Below are 18,592 nucleotides of genomic sequence, written 5' to 3'. Positions count from 1 at the left end.
AAAAGGTGAAAAAAAAGTTTATCGCTAAATACATTTTCGCTGTTCATGTAGTGAAACTGCTGCTTCAGTCATGACATTTTAATTTATTATGTCTTCACTACTAACTCTGCTCTCAGCATGTTTTGCAGGTGCTATCCACGTACACCACTGAATGTACCTGCAAAATTATATCATTGTATGACACACTGTTAAAGATTCAGTGGTCACCTACGTAAAAATGAGAATATTAGTATTATGTATTAAAACAGTACACTATGTTGTGGCTGAGTAATACTTTCATTAAGAAAGTAAACTTGTTGTTTATACATAATATGCCTCAGTGTGGTATGTTTCAAAACATTCTAGTATACGAAGAGCAACATCACAATTCGGACACCAGCAAGGCATTTCCTTTTAATGCACTTCTCCATTTTGTGTCTTCGTTACATCAGCTCTCTTCGCAGGTCTAAATTATAGAAACATTTCACATCTCAATAGGTGATCCCATTTTGGCAAAAAAGTACGCTACTCATTATGCTCACGCCAATTTCTTTATGTTGGTTGCCTTGTGCTGTCTACAAGAGTGTTTTGTCGTCGTCTTATAAAGCACAACTGGATTATAGTCCATGTAAAATTACTTTTCAGTTGAGATCTGTTATCCGCTGCTCCAGAGTTGCCACATCGACCTGTGGTTGCTATTCAGTGAGATGATACACAAACACATCAGGTCACTTCACAAGTGCTGTTATGTTTAACGTGGAGCAGTGTTGGCAGCAGCCACCATGAGGTATGACAGGAATGTGGCTGTGACTGAACAGCATAGCCCTAAATTCAAACTCCTGTCTTAACTTAGTCACAACCTCGATGTGATAAGTAATGTCATAGAAAACATTCAGCTACCACAGAAAACATTCAACAACCACCTGTGGCAGAATTATTAATCGTACTCACTTTAACAGTGTTTAAAGCTAACCTGTAGGAGCAAACACAACACACAAAAATTTCAGTTTCTGTGCTATAAGCACTGATCCGCATTCTCGTTGGTTTGTGGTAACTGTCCTCACACTGGCTACACAAGCTGATGTGTTACCAACTGATGAGCAGTACGGGTTTGCCTTTGGCTATGAATCTATAGGCAACAAAGGCATGAAGTGTAGAGATAAAGCATAATGTTTAAAAGTAAGGAAACTTTTTTTACATACCTACGGTGATTGCTAGCTGCAGGCAGCTGCATTGTCCAAAACAGGGTAAATACTAGTCATTTCAGAGTCACTGGAACTTCCCCAAAGTGGGTAAGTAATAAGCAGTTCCATAACGCTATTGAGAAGATATTCATTATTCCATGCTTAGTCAATTACTCATTTCGTATGCGTCACACAGACCTCCAATCCATTTCGATGACATTTTCCAGGCCTTCAATAGTTAGTTTCTAAACCTCATGAAACTTTGTATGTTCCTGCGCAACATATCCTTTCACTTCAGCTGAAATAACTTGCATTTTGTCATTACCTCTGAAAAAATTATCTGTGCCCCTCCATTGCATGTGTAGCTTATGTTCCCTTCTCAAAAGACCTAAGTAGGTTTAAATTTTTAATTACTAGCTTGACAACCTTATGTTCTGGAAGATCATTGCTGTTAGTCATGCGAGAGAATACTGCCGTTGTTTTGTACTCTCACAATTAACGTACAACATGTGACAGGCAGCAATTGAGGTGTTGGTGTAACCTGTATTGAAAAAGGTTTCCAATAATCTATTCACAAAGATTTTCTGCCCCTTTTATTGTGTACACTTCCATCCTACGTACATATTCACTTCAATCATCACAAAAAACTACAAACAGCTTTATCATACTTACCTGGCTTGATTTTTATGTACATGTGAATATGCATTTCGAAAATGAATTTGTCCTCTAAAACAGCACATGCATTCATTAACTGTTCAGTATCCATCCATAGAGGAGAAATGTAGAATGGAACTGATAGATGTTCTGAGTGCCAAATTTTAAATTTGTCAAAAGAAAACGAAAAAAAAAAAACCACTGTGAAGGTATTCTGGTACCACTGAATTAGGCTGCTGGCCTCACCACTGCAAAAGAAATGGACACGCTGAAAAGTAAAGCCTCTGAATTTTTTATTCTGTTTTCAGTACTTTATTGATTAAGATATTACTTGCCATGTGTATTACTTTGTAAACTTCCTTCTTCGCTTATCCAAGTTGCAACCCTCTGCTGCTACAGGGCTCTGAATTGTATTGTGTAATGTAGCAATGTGTACATGATAGGAAGTGTACTGAAATAGAGTTAGGAATTCAAAGAGTTCATCTGCACATTGAGTACCTTCTCATTCAGCATGACAATGGATAGACCACATGAATGCTGCCACTTCTACAACAATCAGACGCCTTGGGTTCAGTATCATTGATTATGCTCCAATATTGCCAACTTGGCCCCAACTGATTTCCATGTGCTTCCAAAACTTAAAGAACATCCTCGAGGCTTCACTTCGTGTTGAAGCAGTGTAAGCAGAGGTGAGGTTGTGGCTCTGTTGACAAAGTTAAACATCCTACAGTGACGGTATGCACAAACTGGTATGGAAAAACTGTGGGAGATAACAGTGGGTGACAGACAAAAAGCTGTTGAGAGCTGTAAGTAGTTCACATTTAATTCACTTCAGGCACCACAATTCACAAAAAAAATTCCTTGTAAATTCCAGAGATTTCTTCACTGTCAGTAATTTGATCCACACAGTTTCATATTTACACTGTTTCCATACATTTTCATCACAGTAGATACAGATTTTTAACTATGGACAGAGTACTGTATTTGAGATTGTTAGATTCCCATCAAGGATTTTGTATTGATTAGCAGTTGCTGTCAACATAGAACTATTGTTAATGGTTCAAATGCTTCACACCTGGTACAGTGTGCAACACAAAAATTTTATACAGAGTATAAAGAACTACAACCTGCAGATATGTGTGAGTTACACACTAGTGTTACTTGAAGACACACACGCGCGCACACACACACACACACACACACACACACACACACACACACACACACTTGAATCATTTTCTACAAACTGTTGCATAATGTAGACAGAACCCCGACCCCCCTCTATTTGCCCTCTTTCCCCCCCCCCCCCCCCCCCCCCTCCTTCCCACCAACTCTTCACTCCCCCTCCCAACTCTCTCCTTCGAAAGCAAGCAACCAGATAAAAAAAAAACTGCCTATCTATATTATCACATCTAACTTTCTGTAGCCGTATGCTTGGAAGCCATTTCAGAGAAGACGTGTAAACTTAGGTTACAGTACTATAGTGCTAAAAAAAATGTAGCTACAGACACCATACACTACAGGTTGTTCAGTATGTTATGTTCTTTCATTCCAAAAACTCACTATCACTTTATAAATCTGGAGCTGTTCTTCCATCACCTATAAATAAACCTTGAACAACTGCTGCAAAGCATTCAGAGAGGTGCTGCTTTGCTACATCATATGTTGTGTTTGTTGTCCTCTCCCTTATTCGTGTTCACATGCTGATGTCATCAGAAAATAGCAGCTGATAAAATGTTTCCTTCATGGAGTGTTCCTGGCAGTTGGTATCATTTCTGATAGGTAGCTGAATTTATACTAGGGAGATTGAGTTCTAATTCACATGGCTGTACCAGTCATTCATAAAAAATGGTGTCATAAAATTCAGAGTATGCGTGCGTGCACACGCCACCTTAGCTTGGTGTGCAGAGTAACTAAATTAAATGGAGTTTTATTTTAACAGTAATAAAATATCAGTGTGCTGGACAAATTTTTGTTATGATACTTACGTTGATGAAATACACATAACTAGAAGTGCAAAGCATTTGATATAGTTCGGTTCAACTGGAGTTGGAGTTAGTGGTGTATTAGTCTAATAATGTGAAGTTCCTGGCTAGATCATCATTAGAAGCCACTTTTTAACCTTCTTGTAAGTTACCTATTTATTGTCAAAAGAGATGTTAGTTAACATACATTGTATACTGTATTTACCAGAGTGTGAGACAACCCTGATCATAAGGTGACCCCCTTTCTTTCAAGTTGCTTCTGGAGAAATATTTGCTTTTAACATATCATTGAGTAATTAAAAATACAAACTGTCTTATGGACATGAAGTATCTGCCTAAAAGGTTGATGTTATACCTACTTTAAATTTATGCCATTCATTGATTGTCCACACGTCGATATTACAAGAAGAAATAAAAAATCCTCCTCCTCCTAATAGTACAGCTGTGAAAATTTTATCTTTTTTGTCACAAATATTGGGCTGTTTCTTTGAAATATGTTGTGATTTCTGAGGTTCTGGTTAGTGAGACCTGAGAACACAGCTGTTCATATCCAAATACGTATCATATTTTGCTTATATACTGAATTGAGAATGATTTGATGTCTCGTACTTCCAAACACATTGCCTGCCTTTCGTTGGTTGTGTAGATCCAGGACCTGACTCACCCCTTTCATATCAGTCTCACATCATGGAGACGATTGACAACATTGCTGCACAACACACTTGAGTACCCCACTGGTTCCTAGCTAGGCTTTTACTGTCTTTTGCAGAAATGAATACTATTGTTGAGTATTTGTCCAGCTTAACAGTTCAGTCCCAGTTACTAATGGATTCAGGCAAACTGCAGCCAAAGTACGTGGTGTAGATTCCTATGGTTGGCAAAATTATGTGCGCGTAATTTGCTGCCCGCTTGCTATTCCCTTCCCCGCATTTATCTAATTCTCAGCCAAGGTGGTGTCACTGTTCCCTCTTCAACCCTTCCACAGTGCTGTGCTTGAGCAACTGTGAAACACTGACTGCATTATCTTCTAGGGCACAAGCAGTATGTAACTAAGATGACTAATAATACATAAATAAACTTAAACTTTTGCTTCTCCATCATTCTACTGAATTTTGTTGGTACTATCTCAGTGACAGATCTTGCTGCTATAATTTATTCTGGATGGTTGGTTTAAAAGGGGTGGGGAACCAAACTGCTTGGTCATCGGTCCCTTTATTCTGGTGACAACAGTTATAATCAATTTAATATGATTTATTTTGTGTGTTAGACATTTCATTCAGGATTAATTTTCCTCCTCCTTCTTCATCTGAATGTACCATTATGTGCTAAAGCTGATGGAAAGCTGGTAAAGTTTTTAGCCCTTATTCTAATACGTGAACAGTGACAAAATTTCTCATTTTCAACCCTTTTATGAAATCACTACAGTCTGTAACGATGAAATAAAATATTCATTTTGGTTCAAAAGCTAGCAATCTTCTTCTTCTTCTTCTTCTTCTTCTTCTTCTCTCTCTCTCTCTCTCTCTCTCTCTCTCTCTCTCTCTCTCTTCTTTTTTTTTTTTTTTTTTAAAAAGGACATTTCCTACCGAGAATTCTTCCGGGTTGTATGGCTTTGGTCCATGCATGGAACTCTTTCTCTATCCCTGACGTTTCATCCAAAGCTACGTTGGACATCTTCAAAGGTGCTCCCGGTTGTGCTGAGTCTTGCCGGCAAGGCTCAGCACAACTGGGAGCACCTTTGAAGATGTCCAACGTAGCTTTGGACGAAACGTCAGGGATCGAAGCCAATTGGACCACGGCCATACAACCCAGAAGAATTCTCGGCAGCTGAAACATCCGGTCATGAAAGGCTTCATTGTATGATATTTCCTCTCTTGAACATTACCTGCCTTTACTTAAAATGCAACATTAACACAGTATTCATACATGTATGAGAATTTTCTTTGCAAACCTTTCAAATACAACAAGAGTTCGTAATATGACAGAAGTTAGTGCCATTTCCTCCTGTGTTTCACAAAATTGTCATATTTTAAGCAGAGCAATAGATTGTTGTAGTGGCTAGTTCGTAATTTCACGCAAATCTCTTGCACTAGCAGTCGGATGTCACTTGATTGCTCAAGATATGTTGATACTATCTAGAGAACTTTGGAGAATTGGGAAATCTTGAGCCTGTTCGAACATACATATCATTGGCCCAGCACCAGCCCTGTCATTCCATATTCTTCAGACTAAATCTGCATATGATCTCGACTGGTAAAGCTTCATCTGTAAACATAAAGCGACTATTATGTCCTTTACTAAACAACGTAAATATGTTAACCTCAGCAGCAATAGTTCAAACAGCAAATATGAGATGACCCTGTATTTTTCGAATGATGAATATGGGAGAATACCTAATCTTACTAGGTAAATACAGTAATATCTCTTTTTTAAAAAAAATATTGTTTTATTTTAAATTACTAATGAGAAAAAATAGGGTATTCACAGTAAATTAAAATTTTCTATAAACTATTGAAACATCAAATAGAAAATTTTGTATTTCTGGGGATGGGACAGTGTTATTGTTGTATACAATTTTTCATTTAGCTATACAACATTTCGTATACCTGGCCAAGCTTTTTATTTATTTTCGTGCTATTAGCAATTAAAAATAAAATATTGGCTTAAATGTAGAAAGACAATACGACTTTTTAACTAACTTCGTACTTCAGTATAAAGTTCAAATAAAGATAAAAACGTGCAAGAATAGAACCAGTTACTTCACTGTTACTAGACTAATATGCCGCCAACTCACATACCAGCCGTTTCATTGAAGTAAATTAAATGCTTGATATTTAACACCCCTCAGAAAAGCTTCGGAGATGGTATTTTTATCTTGTCAGATTGAAAGATCTCTTCAAATTGTTTAACTATATTTCTTCTTTTTCTCTTGAAAGAAATTACTTAAAACTGTAAATCTAAAAGTTGACATTTCTGAGGTTTGCATGGTGAGGTGTACATCTTGTATACTAGTAGTATTCCCCAATATCTGTTAACTCCCATAAGAGGTGTTTTATGGCAAGTAAGCCTCTATGCACATTTTTTACTTTGCAGGAATGGGAAAAGGTAACAAAGGTGTACAGAAACAATGCATAAACTTGCACTTTATTTTCAGCCTAGTTTCACCCTATTATTGCTTGCAGAACTAACATTGGTATTGTCCTGTCTCCAAAAGAAGCTGTTATACTCCAGGTCAGCTCCATGTTGCACTAATAGCTTGCAATGAAACAAATTCTTTCGGACAAAGTTTTGTGCTTATAAATTACATTGAATGAAATAAATAGTAGGTAACCATGATAACTAGATTCTGAGTATAGATGCCTTTGTGTGTAACATGCAGATGATAGCAATGTGTTTTATGTGAACCTGGTTGATTGATATGCTGATCCTTGTTTAGATGGATTTGTCTTCATGTTATTGGGATGTGAAAACTTTTTGACAATAAATGAAACTGTATGTAATGATACAACACTGCTGACCTTTTTTCATTTTTAATTTCAGGTAGAATTGGTTCAGCTGTTGCTTTACGTGCAAAAGCTTTTGGCTTCAACGTGATTTTCTATGATCCTTACTTGCCGGATGGTATCGAAAAGTCCCTTGGACTTACTCGTGTTTATACCCTGCAGGTATGTACTGATTTCATTATTTTGTAGGTTATTGTAACAAAAAAGTAGTTCGCAAAATAGGTCCTTCGAAACAGTGTGTAACACGGTGGATATATAAGAACCACTGAGGAGTACATGTGCTTACTACTACTACTACTACTACTACTTGTACTACTTCTACTACTACTACCACTTCTTCTTCTTCTTCTTCTTCGTACCTGCTGCAGTGTAAATTATTCTTCAAGCTGCCTTTGATACGACTAGTGAAACAATTGTTGGTAGCCTATACAAACTTCACTAACATGGCACTAATTAGTTCATAACCTGATTAGCCAGCCAGAGTGGCAAGTGGTTCTAGCCGCTGCAGTCTGGAACCGCGCGACTGCTACGGTCGCAGGTTTGAATCCTGGCTCAGGGGTGGATGTGTGTGATGTCCTTAGGTTAGCTAGCTTTAAGTAGTTCTAAGTTCTAGGGGACTGATGACCTCAGAAGTCAAGTCCCATAGTGCTCAGAGCCATTTGAACCATAACCTGATAATTAATCTACAGTTGTGGTTTCCCATTTTATCCTCCATTAAGGCCTCCTCCATGCTTCTCCCCATTTTCATGCTTGTCCACATTTTCATTTTCTTTCCTTTCCTTTCCCACCACTTTCTATGTTCATGTTTTCCTATTCCTCATCATCATCATCGTAATTTATAACCCCCCCCCCCCCCCCCCCTCCACTCAAACTTTCCCTTAAGTGATCGGCAATCTTCCCCCACCCACCACCACTCATTTTCTTTGAAATAAATAAGCTTTATTCGCTTATAATCTGGTGTCAGCAAAACCCCAGTTGTTAAAACTATGTCTGTATCTTATTGTGACATAGCCAACATGAATTGGGCATCCTTAGACATACGAGGGTGGTTTACAAAGGTCTTGGAATCGCCACGAGAGGTCAGTGCTAGTGCGACCAGTTGTTCACATGATATTTGTTGGACTGTTGCCTGTAAAGACATGCAACATCAGTGCTCTTGGAAGAGATCTGTGGCACACACATGGCTCTGTTGTTGTTCCCGCATAGTGATTTGCAAAGATGGAAAAAAAATAGAGATTTGAGCAGTGATTAAGTACTAGTAAAGAAAGGTATAAATGCAAAGGACAGTCATGCTGATTTCCAGAATTACTGTGGGACTCTGCTTCTTCATATTCAACTGTTGCCAAGTGAACAAATTAATTTAAATTTGGTTGGGAGAGTTTAGATGATCATCTGTGCAGTGGTCGGCCAAGATGCGTCACTATTCCAGAAATCATTGCAAAAATGTACAAAATGGCCATGGAGGATCGCCGATTGAAAGTGCGTGAAATTGCTCAAGCTTGCCAGATGTCATCTGAAAGGGTATATCACATTTTAACTGAAGAATTAGGTATGAAAAAATTATCTGCAACGTGGGTGCCACGACTCTTGATGTTGGATCAAAAATGCATGAGAAAGGGCATATCGGAACAATGTTTGGCCTGTTTTAGGAGAAACGAACTAGAGTTTTTACGCCGGTTTGTGACCTCAGATGAAATGTGGGTGCACTACTATACTCCAGAGACAAAACAACAGTCAAAGCAGTGGAAACATGCAGATTCTCTGCCACCAAAGACAATTCCTTAGGCAGGAAAGGTCATATCATCAGGGTTCTGGGATGCGAAGGGGATTCTGTTTGTAGACTATCTCCCCAATGGACAAACAATTACTGGAGAATACTGTGCTGAACTCCTGGACAAATTGCAACAAAGATACATGCAAAGTTGCATGAAGTAAGGTATGAATTGTTGCCACGCCCCCCTTATTCACCTGATGTGGCTCTGTCAGACTTCCATCTCTTCCCAAAACTGAAAATTTTCTTGGTGGACGAAGATTCACTTCAAAAAGAATTGATAGCCAGAGTTGACAACTATTTTGCAGGCCTGAAGGAAACTCATTTTCGAGATGGTATCAAGGCACTGGAACACTGTTTGACCAAGTACGTTAATCTACAAGGAGATTACATTTAAAATATAAAAGTTTCAGTGATGTAAGTACTTTCTTTCTATTCCGTTCAGAGAACTTTTCAAACCACCCTCATAGCTAGAAGATTAACGAACACTGGTTTAAACTTAGAAAGATGAATTGAATGCTCACCTCGCACATACCAGAGCATGGAGCGAACTAATTCTGGTCCGAAGATTACACAGTGCGCCCCTTCACTCACACACACACACACACACACACACACACACACACACACAGAGAGAGAGAGAGAGAGAGAGAGAGAGAGAGAGAGAGAGAGAGAGAGAGAGAGAGAGAGAGATTTTCCAGAGAACTGTATCTCAGAATATCTAGGAGGTGCTAGAAATAAATGTTGACACAGTGAGGGTGGGGTTCAAACTCACAACCCTTCACGTGAGAGTCCAACACTTTATTCATTGCACCATACCAATATTTACTTCTTTCCATTTGTGACATTGCTCCCTCCTTAAAAGAGCAGCATCTTGATGTCAAGTAGTCCTAGTTAGGGAACAATTCATCAGTCCTGCATCCCCTAGCTACCAAGGGCTGGTGCCTCCTTTGGCGGGGGACTTACTTGAACTTGTCAATGTCACACTTTTCATCACTTTCCAACTTCTTGAGGTGTGCTGAAGCCTTGAATTTATTCTGATTTGGTGGGAGCCATATAATACTTCTTTTGAAGGACATGGACGATGTCTCTTTCATCATCTAGTACAGTGTTCAAAATCTCTGGCTTCATAAGTAACAGCAAATAACTGTCTTACAATGCTATATGGTCTGAAGCTTTTCAGGCATACCAAACTGCTGAACAGGAGTAAAGATACAGATAAGATTGCCAGGCTACAACAAAATAGGGTGATATGCTCACGTCAGGCTTTTGGTAGACCTTTTCTTGAGTTGGCATCATGCGGAGTAAAGCTAACTGACAAAATTTCTGAGCCTTGGTTGACAACTGTCTCAAGTTATTGCTGTTGACATCATGATGAAATGGGAACACAGTGTCCATTGTTACTGCCAAGGTGTAGATCCAGTTGCTCCTTATTTGATGGTGTTGTAGACAAATGTCACAAAAGGTAACACCTCATCCCAGTTCCTCTGGTACATGTTGAGTTACATAGATAGGATGGTTTCTTTCTTGTTTCTCAGCCACAGGTTCAAATGAAGAACTTGGGAATCGCAAGCTTATGGAACACTTTCAGAAACATTATACGTATGGGAAAACTTTGTTCACTTTGAGGGTTAGTTAATATCACCAGTAGTGTCACAAAAAAAGATAATTATTAATAGTTTCACACAGGGCACTTAATCACTTCCTAAGGAACACCAGTGTTCTGCAGTGCACAGTTTGGGAAATGCAGGGTTAGGTAAGATGTACAAACAATAATCCATGTTTTACCATTAGTGGAAGTCCAAATTAGGTCAATTCCAGTTCAGTGGAAAGGTGTTTCTGCTGCTAGAATAGGTATGAGATGTCAACTTGTTTTCTGGGGAACCAGATTCCTCCTCTGGCATTCTTGACAGTGCAACACTTTGTGATGAACAATTCTAAATAACTCTCTCCAGGAAAAGCTCTTTCAGATTCTGTCATATGTTTTAATAATCCTAAAAGACTGGCTTCAGGGATGTTGGGGTATTTCTGTGCAACATAAGTGCATGTGTTCAGGTACCAGTGGTAGGTAGCACATTCCAGAGGGGTCAAAATTTTTCTTGCAATGAACCCACTTCTTTGCACTATTGTAATGCCATATTCTTGAAGATGTAGTGCCCATCCCCCAAGTTCTGATGGGTCCTTAGGGCCTAATCAGTCAACAAAGTGAATGATGGACCTGTAATAACTGAATGTGGCCTTCCTTAGAGATACTGTCAAAATTTTCATATGACACAAATAACAGCAAAACACTCTTGGTTCATTATCCAGTAGTTTCTCTCAACTTTTTTAACTGTCCTGGAAGCAAACGCTATTACCATTTCTTTTTTTGTACGAAATTTTTACCAGAACTGCACCAAATTCATGCCCAGTAGCATCTCTATAGCTATCTCTTCACACAGATCAAGCAAAGGGTCAGTTTTTAGAGCTTTTCGTAGGATATAGAAAGAATCTTGTTGTGATTGAGCCTACATAAATTTAGCATCAGATATGAAAGACTTCAAAATGCCAATAATGTCAGCACAATCCAAGGAAGCGTCTCAAATGAAAAGTGTTTTTAGGAATAGTAAATTCAGCTATAGCTGTAACGTTCTCTGGGTCTGACTGCACACCTTTGTTTCATACATGAGGTCCCAGTATTTAGGCTTCTTAAACTTCAAAGGGACACTTTATTGGATTAAGTTTTAGGCCACCTTGTCTGAGACAATTACAAACAGCTTTGGCTTTTTGTGTGTTAATCAATAGTTTCAAAGATATTAAAATGTCATTTCCACAGACTGAATGTTACTACTTTCAATTTGTACAGGTCTTCTGGAGTGTTGAATGCAGTTTCCTTGCAATCAGTCTCACCTAATTCTATTTTCCAGTACAGAGTCCAAGTCCAGAGTTGAGAAAAACTTGGCTCTCTTCCAACAATCCAGTGCATCGTTGCTTCATGTAAGAGAGCAAACATCTTTTTTAGTTACTTTATTAACTTCCCTGTAATTCACACAGAACCACCAACTGCCATCCTTCTGTCTGACGAGAACTACCCCTGTCGTCCAACATTTTTTTCTACATCTTGATGAATTATTCGATGTTCCATTGCTAACAAACGATACGCTCTCTTATATTTTGATGTGTTTGGTATTCTGCCAGATACTGTTGTCATTTATGTACGATCCTTAGACTGGTTTCACCAGGTGCTACTGGACACTGTGTATTGAGAAGAACAGATCCAGTATTTATACTTACAGTCTCCCCTCTATGCCCTGCTCCAAGCATTCCGTCTATCTTCCGCTCCTGTTAGCAGTGTCCTTAGACATTCACCATTCAGTCCAGTGCACCTGCCCGCGTAGTGGCGTTCTGTTTTTGGTCTGCTTTGGCTCCAGGTGTTCCCTTTGTACTCTGCTTCTGGTAGCAACATCCTTAGGCGTTACCCCATTAGTTTAGTGTGCGCTGGTGTTCAGTTCTTGGTCCATTGTGGTTCTCAGTGTTCACTCTGTGGTCCACTGACACTAGAAGCATCCTCGATCATTTTAATGTTAAGATTTTGTACACATTAAATGGTGTTCTTTAGGTTTAGTCATATGATTTGCAATATGGTCTGTTTCAGGATTTACTATTCCAGTCAGACTGTGTGTCGCTGCATTGCACTCTAAATGAGCATAACCATCATTTAATAAATGAGTTCACCATCAAACAGATGAGGCCAGGTTTGTATTGGATTTTCACTCAACACACACAATTTTTGTAGAAAAGCACTGTTAAGTATTCCGTATGTTGAGAGTCATTTAAAACAAGAAACTTTCTTAATTAGCAGTGGATTTGTTAAGCAGAAAAATGCTAATACAGTATTGCTTTATACTTCAGTAATGCATTTCTTAGCTTATATTGCAGTATAGTTGCTAGTCCAATTACAGTTCCTTTTTTGTTACTTCAAGGGGCTTTCCTGGTGAATACAGCACGTGGTGGCCTCGTGGATGACGATGCCTTGGCTACAGCACTAAAGCAAGGTCGCATACGTGCTGCAGCACTTGATGTTCATGAGAATGAACCATATAATGTATTCCAAGGTTTGTAAAAAGTTGTCGATCAACATCTTAATATGTACCAACATCTTAATACCTCTATATACTGTCACTATTTTCTTGCTGTGTGTGGTCTGTAACTGTTGCGGAAAATTTATAAGTTAGAGGAAAAATAACTGAGCAAAGTGCAGCATTACAAGCTGATGATAGTGATTCTGTATTTACTGCTTATCTTCCAAGATTTAGTGGCAGTAAGGTTTGAAGCTCTTCTTTTCATCCGTGCCTCGGAGCTTCAGTGGCATTAAAGCAAAATCACACCTGCATCTGTGGGTGAATACTTTTGATCTTGGTGAAAAGCAGCAAATGAATCAAATTACTTGGTATACTAATCTGCATATTTAATTGGAAACTTCTGTTGTTGTATGTGTCATTAATTCTCTACACTACTACTCTATCAAATCAGGGTTTATGCACCCCGGGACAAACGAGAAATCCTGAGATAAACCCAGGAAGTTTTTCATCTGGGACAAACCCAGGAATCTCTCATTGTTTTAGTTTCCAGATACTCTAACAGAGAATATTGCTTTAGCCTACTACTGCAAAATAATACTGTAGTAATAAAACATAAATCAGAGAAAAACATCAAAATAAAATGTAAGTGGCAAAGAAAATGCGTAATTTAAAACAATAAAACACAGTGCATACGAAAGTGTTTGATGACAGAAGAATGTGTCAAAGGCTTTAGGATGAAAACTATGTAACAGTACACTGCTTTTGATAAGTGTGGCGTCATAACAGTTTACGTTAGGTTCATTTGATTAGTTGCCAGCAGGCTTTATGTGCATGTGCAGAGCTGAAGTTGCTTTTGAGCAGCAACTTCTCCCTTTTCTGGCTACATGAAGTGTGACTTTTAGCTGTGTAAGCCAGACACTACCCAGGGAATTTTTTTGAGCACACGAAACTGCAACATTGGCGCATGCACAGAGCAGTCTGAGTTGTAGTGGAAAGAGGTGGGGGCATGTAGTCTCAATGTGACTTGTGTAAACATTTCATGATTTTGCTGTTTTCTCTTCATTTACAGCCCTCATGTCAAATGAAAACAAAACGGATTTCTTTGGCTGGGGTGAATTAAAAAGCATTGGGAAGACTGAAATATGTTAAGAGTTCTAGATTTCTGATTTTATTTTATTTCCGCAGTGTTCGCAATTGAGCAATAATCTTCTTGCAGAACATCAGTTATTTTTGTTCACTTGCTAAAGAAATTTGGCTTTCCTTAATCTTTCCCGCAGAGGCGGTCAGTTTATTCAAAATGGAGTTTTTCATTCAACACTGTTGGCTTGTTTCAACTGTTTGCCAAGTTTAAAGTGCACATTTGGTGTAATGCCATAGTAGCAAATGAATCGTGAGATAATACGCACTGGTACCGCCAAGAAAATCGGCATCCTGAAAGCCGCACTGATAAGCTTAATTCCTGTAGGGGTATACTTCAGTGTGAATCTGGACATAGGAGTGTGCACTTCAAGCTGAATTAATGCATTTTAGTATGTTGTACAAAATTCCGTTGCTCATGGGGTATTCTGATGCCCTGTTTCTTTTATGACATAATGTGAAATCTGTTTATGCAACATGTGTATGAAGTTACGTAAACATTCAATTGAAGCTGGCTAAACAGGCAAATTTGGTCAGTGGTATTGAATAAAATGTTTTGTTTCAAATATATTGACAGCTTTAGCAGAATTTTACAAATATGCTTTCTGTGAAACACAGCTTGTTTCGATCACAAGACATGTTTGATCACGTGTTTCCTACCTTCTCTGGACATGACGTTATTTGTTAATATGTGTTGTTTAAGTCTTAAGTTTATAGAACACCATCCTTTGGTAAGTTATAGACTGGCAGCACACTGTGTTTCATCATTGTACCTACCCACAAGACTTTATATTTACTCCTGGAGTAGAATACAAACTGCCAATCTTACAGTTTCTTTGCTTTACAGATAACCTTCATTTTACGGATAACCTGGTTAATTTTTATACTGTTCGAAAAGGTCATGAAACCTGATTGGAAATGCTAGATAAGTGTTGCAGAGTACTGATAATAATTTTAAAAAAATCTTTGTTCAAGTTGCCGCATTCCAAAATATTAGGATACTTTGAGCCCTGGGGTCCTGTTTTGAAATGAATATTACGCCAAGAAATGCTTTCTTATTTTGCATTCCTTACGTGGATAGGACATAATGAAACAATACTGCCCTAAGTACAATAATTCCGTAAATGCCCTCCCAACAACATGTTGCACATCGTCATTTTATGCCCACTAAGCATGAAATTCTAAACAGAAATGTGATGTAAGGCATATGAGCACAGGCAACACCAAGCGTGGGATTCCCACGTTTGTAGTTCCACATGCGCAGTAAAGGTGTGTCCACGCCATGCCTATTTTCTGTTCAACTTTTGCCATGTGAATAAGTTTCCAACAGCACAGCTAAGCATGCACATTTGTGTGGGCAAAATTTCCTAGAAATAGAGGCCGTCAGCTTAGCACACAACTTCTCGACTGTGGTGGGAGTTTCTGTGCTTTTTAGCAGACAAAAGGCAGCTGGAGACTGTGTGTGACAGAGCGTAGTGTGTCAAGGCTAAGCTGTGAACCAATTAACATGTAGTAGTGTCTGTTGACCCCAGAGGAAGCACGTGTAAATTTATAGATGATTATAAAGAAAAGTCATCTGGAATGCTGCTGCTTCCAAAGATGATTTGAATAAAAACTTGAGATGCGATGCCCTGAACATCAAGTGCTATTAGGTAACAAGTCTCTGATCATACTGTTGTTGTGGTCTTCAGTCCTGAGACTGGTTTGATGCAGCTCTCCATGCTACTCTATCCTGTGCAAGCTTTTTCATCTCCCAGTACCTACTGCAACCTACATCCTTCTGAATCTGCTTAGTGTATTCATCTCTTGGTCTCCCTCTACGATTTTTACCCTCCACGCTGCCCTCCAATACTAAATTGGTGATCCCTTGATGCCTCAGAACATGTCCTACCAACCGATCCCTTCTTCTGGTCAAGTTGTGCCACAAACTTCTCCCCAATCCTATTCAATACTTCCTCATTAGTTATGTGATCTACCCATCTAATCTTCAGCATTCTTCTGTAGCACCACATTTCGAAAGCTTCTATTCTCTTCTTGTCCAAACTATTTATCGTCCATGTTTCACTTCCATACATGGCTACCCTCCATACGAATACTTTCAGAAATGACTTCCTGACACTTAAATCAATACTGGATGTTAACAAATTTCTCTTCTTCAGAAACGCTTTCCTTGCCATTGCCAGCCTACATTTTATGTCCTCTCTACTTCGGCCATCATCAGTTATTTTGCTCCCCAAATAGCAAAACTCCTTTACTACTTTAAGTGCCTCATTTCCTAATCTAATTCCCTCAGCATCACCCGACTTAATTAGACTACATTCCATTATCCTTGTTTTGCTTTTGTTGATGTTCATCTTATATCCTCCTTTCAAGACACTGTCCATTCCATTCAACTGCTCTTCCAAGTCCTTTGCTGTCTCTGACAGAATTACAATGTCATCGGCGAACCTCAAAGTTTTTATTTCTTCTCCATGAATTTTAATACCTACCCATGTGGCACAGGCACAGGCATCATACTATGGTAAAGAATAACATACCGTAACCTTCTAAGTGGGGAAAATTGGGAGTATAAGCCTCATATTCAATGAAACTGAGTGTGAGAAGTGTGGACAAATGTTCAGGCTATGGTGAGTTATAGTGCAACAACTGGGAAGCCTGAAATATGAACAAAAGAAATGATGGAGGGTAGGTGTAGCTCCTCAAAAAACTACTGGAAGTAGAAATGAAGAATATTGATGATGCAAAAATATGAAATTGGAAAAACAATCTCAATCCTAATGTATTTTGGCAACTATTAAATTAATATTGATCAAGTACAAGGATGTTAACTTGCATTTAATCTTTCACGATTGAAGTTGTGTAAACAACTTTTTTTGTATAAAATAAAGTACAAATGAGCCATGAAAGTTTATTAACCTTCACATAAATAACAACAAAGAACCTCTATAATTATTTCTGACTTTCAGGAGTAATCACTGAAGTGCTTTGTTTCGGAATACGAAAAAAGTACTTCAAACTGATACATAAGTTGCTGGTTACTAGCTAAGCCTTATCGCTGCAGTTTCCCAAGCAGAAAATCTAAAATTTTGCTGTGACCCTCTGAAATTTTCAACACAATATTCTGTCTTCACGTTACTCATACCTCTGTTGTTTAGATTCTCCTTTGTCTACTGTCACTTTTGATCGCAATAAATGCAGCATGGGCTCACAAAGCAGGGGATACATAGCAGACTTGTTGCACAGTGAGGCAATGTGTCGACACAAGAATGCCCCTCTGTATGTGCATTTTTTCCACACTTTTTTTTTTCATGCACTTTTATTTCCGTGCATCTTTGATTGTGCACAGTGTGTGTGCATTGTGTGGGCATACCTTAACACCTGTTTTCTGGTTCTGTCTGGCAACTGTTCAGATTAACCTATTTCTAACAGGTTGTGGGAAAATATTGCAAAGTGAATTTCTTTTCACACAAGATGAGTTCTGTTACGTGTGAGACTGTGATAACTTTCTTAACTCACAGATCGTTTGACTCTCATTCAAAACTTAATGCTTTGATAACTAGCCACTTCGAAAAATTTCGGGCCCAGAAAACCAGCCATTTGTCACTATTTAAAATTCTACAACAAATATTTATTTGATATGGCTTGAAGGGAAACACACAAAGGACCAATATTAGATGTAGCTTTGCTTGTAGCTATACTGTATGTATATTAATTTAAAGCATTAACTTTACCTGTTTCTGTGTTCGCTGTACTTCACCCTCAACTCGCGAGGTGACATTTCTATAACATATACCTCGAGGTGGGGTTTCTGGGACCGCTATATTTAAACAAAGATTTGAGGCAGAAATAATTTGAAATTTTTAGTTTATGCTATATAAAATTTATTTTTACAATTATTTAAGTGGTGTTTAAATGCTTCCAGTTTATTTTATTGCACTAAACAAAGCCTGCAGCAATTAAATGTTTATCACACAAAAGCACATAATTTTGTATGGTTCTCTTAAATAGTAGACACAAATATACTGTTAGGGTATTGAATTTAACATTTTGAAAAATTATACAATCTCCATAGCAAATAAATTTCCAAATAAAACTAAATTCACTCTGAACACAATCAATTTTAACGGACAGTTTAAATATTTGATTAAAGAATAGACAGATCCCCATAACAACTTTCCTGAAGTTCTTCCCCTCAGTGATACTCCTGTTCAATGGCAGATATGTGATCACTGGCTAATGCAAAGTTGTCATCTTTTTCATTTATTTCTTGATCTATATCCTTGAACTCGAGAAAATTAAAAATCACACATTTGTGCCAACA

At 38.3% G+C, this 18,592-nt stretch overlaps 1 protein-coding gene across 5 annotated transcripts in view; it reads left to right on the top strand.

Moving 5' to 3' along the window:
- Positions 1–18,592, top strand: part of LOC124605404 (C-terminal-binding protein) — a 191,474-nt gene that overhangs the window by 125,830 nt on the left and 47,052 nt on the right. For all 5 annotated transcript variants that reach the window (XM_047137053.1, XM_047137049.1, XM_047137050.1 and 2 more), the window contains exons 5-7: positions 7,340–7,464; positions 12,708–12,807; positions 13,036–13,167. In XM_047137053.1, coding sequence (XP_046993009.1) covers positions 7,340–7,464; positions 12,708–12,807; positions 13,036–13,167 — 357 coding nt within the window. The remainder of the gene's footprint in view (positions 1–7,339; positions 7,465–12,707; positions 12,808–13,035; positions 13,168–18,592) is intronic.

The sequence above is a fragment of the Schistocerca americana genome, chromosome 3 (genome assembly GCF_021461395.2).
Source record: "Schistocerca americana isolate TAMUIC-IGC-003095 chromosome 3, iqSchAmer2.1, whole genome shotgun sequence".
In the NCBI taxonomy this organism is placed as follows: Eukaryota; Metazoa; Arthropoda; class Insecta; order Orthoptera; family Acrididae; genus Schistocerca; species Schistocerca americana.
This window is presented reverse-complemented; position numbering and strand designations above follow the sequence as displayed.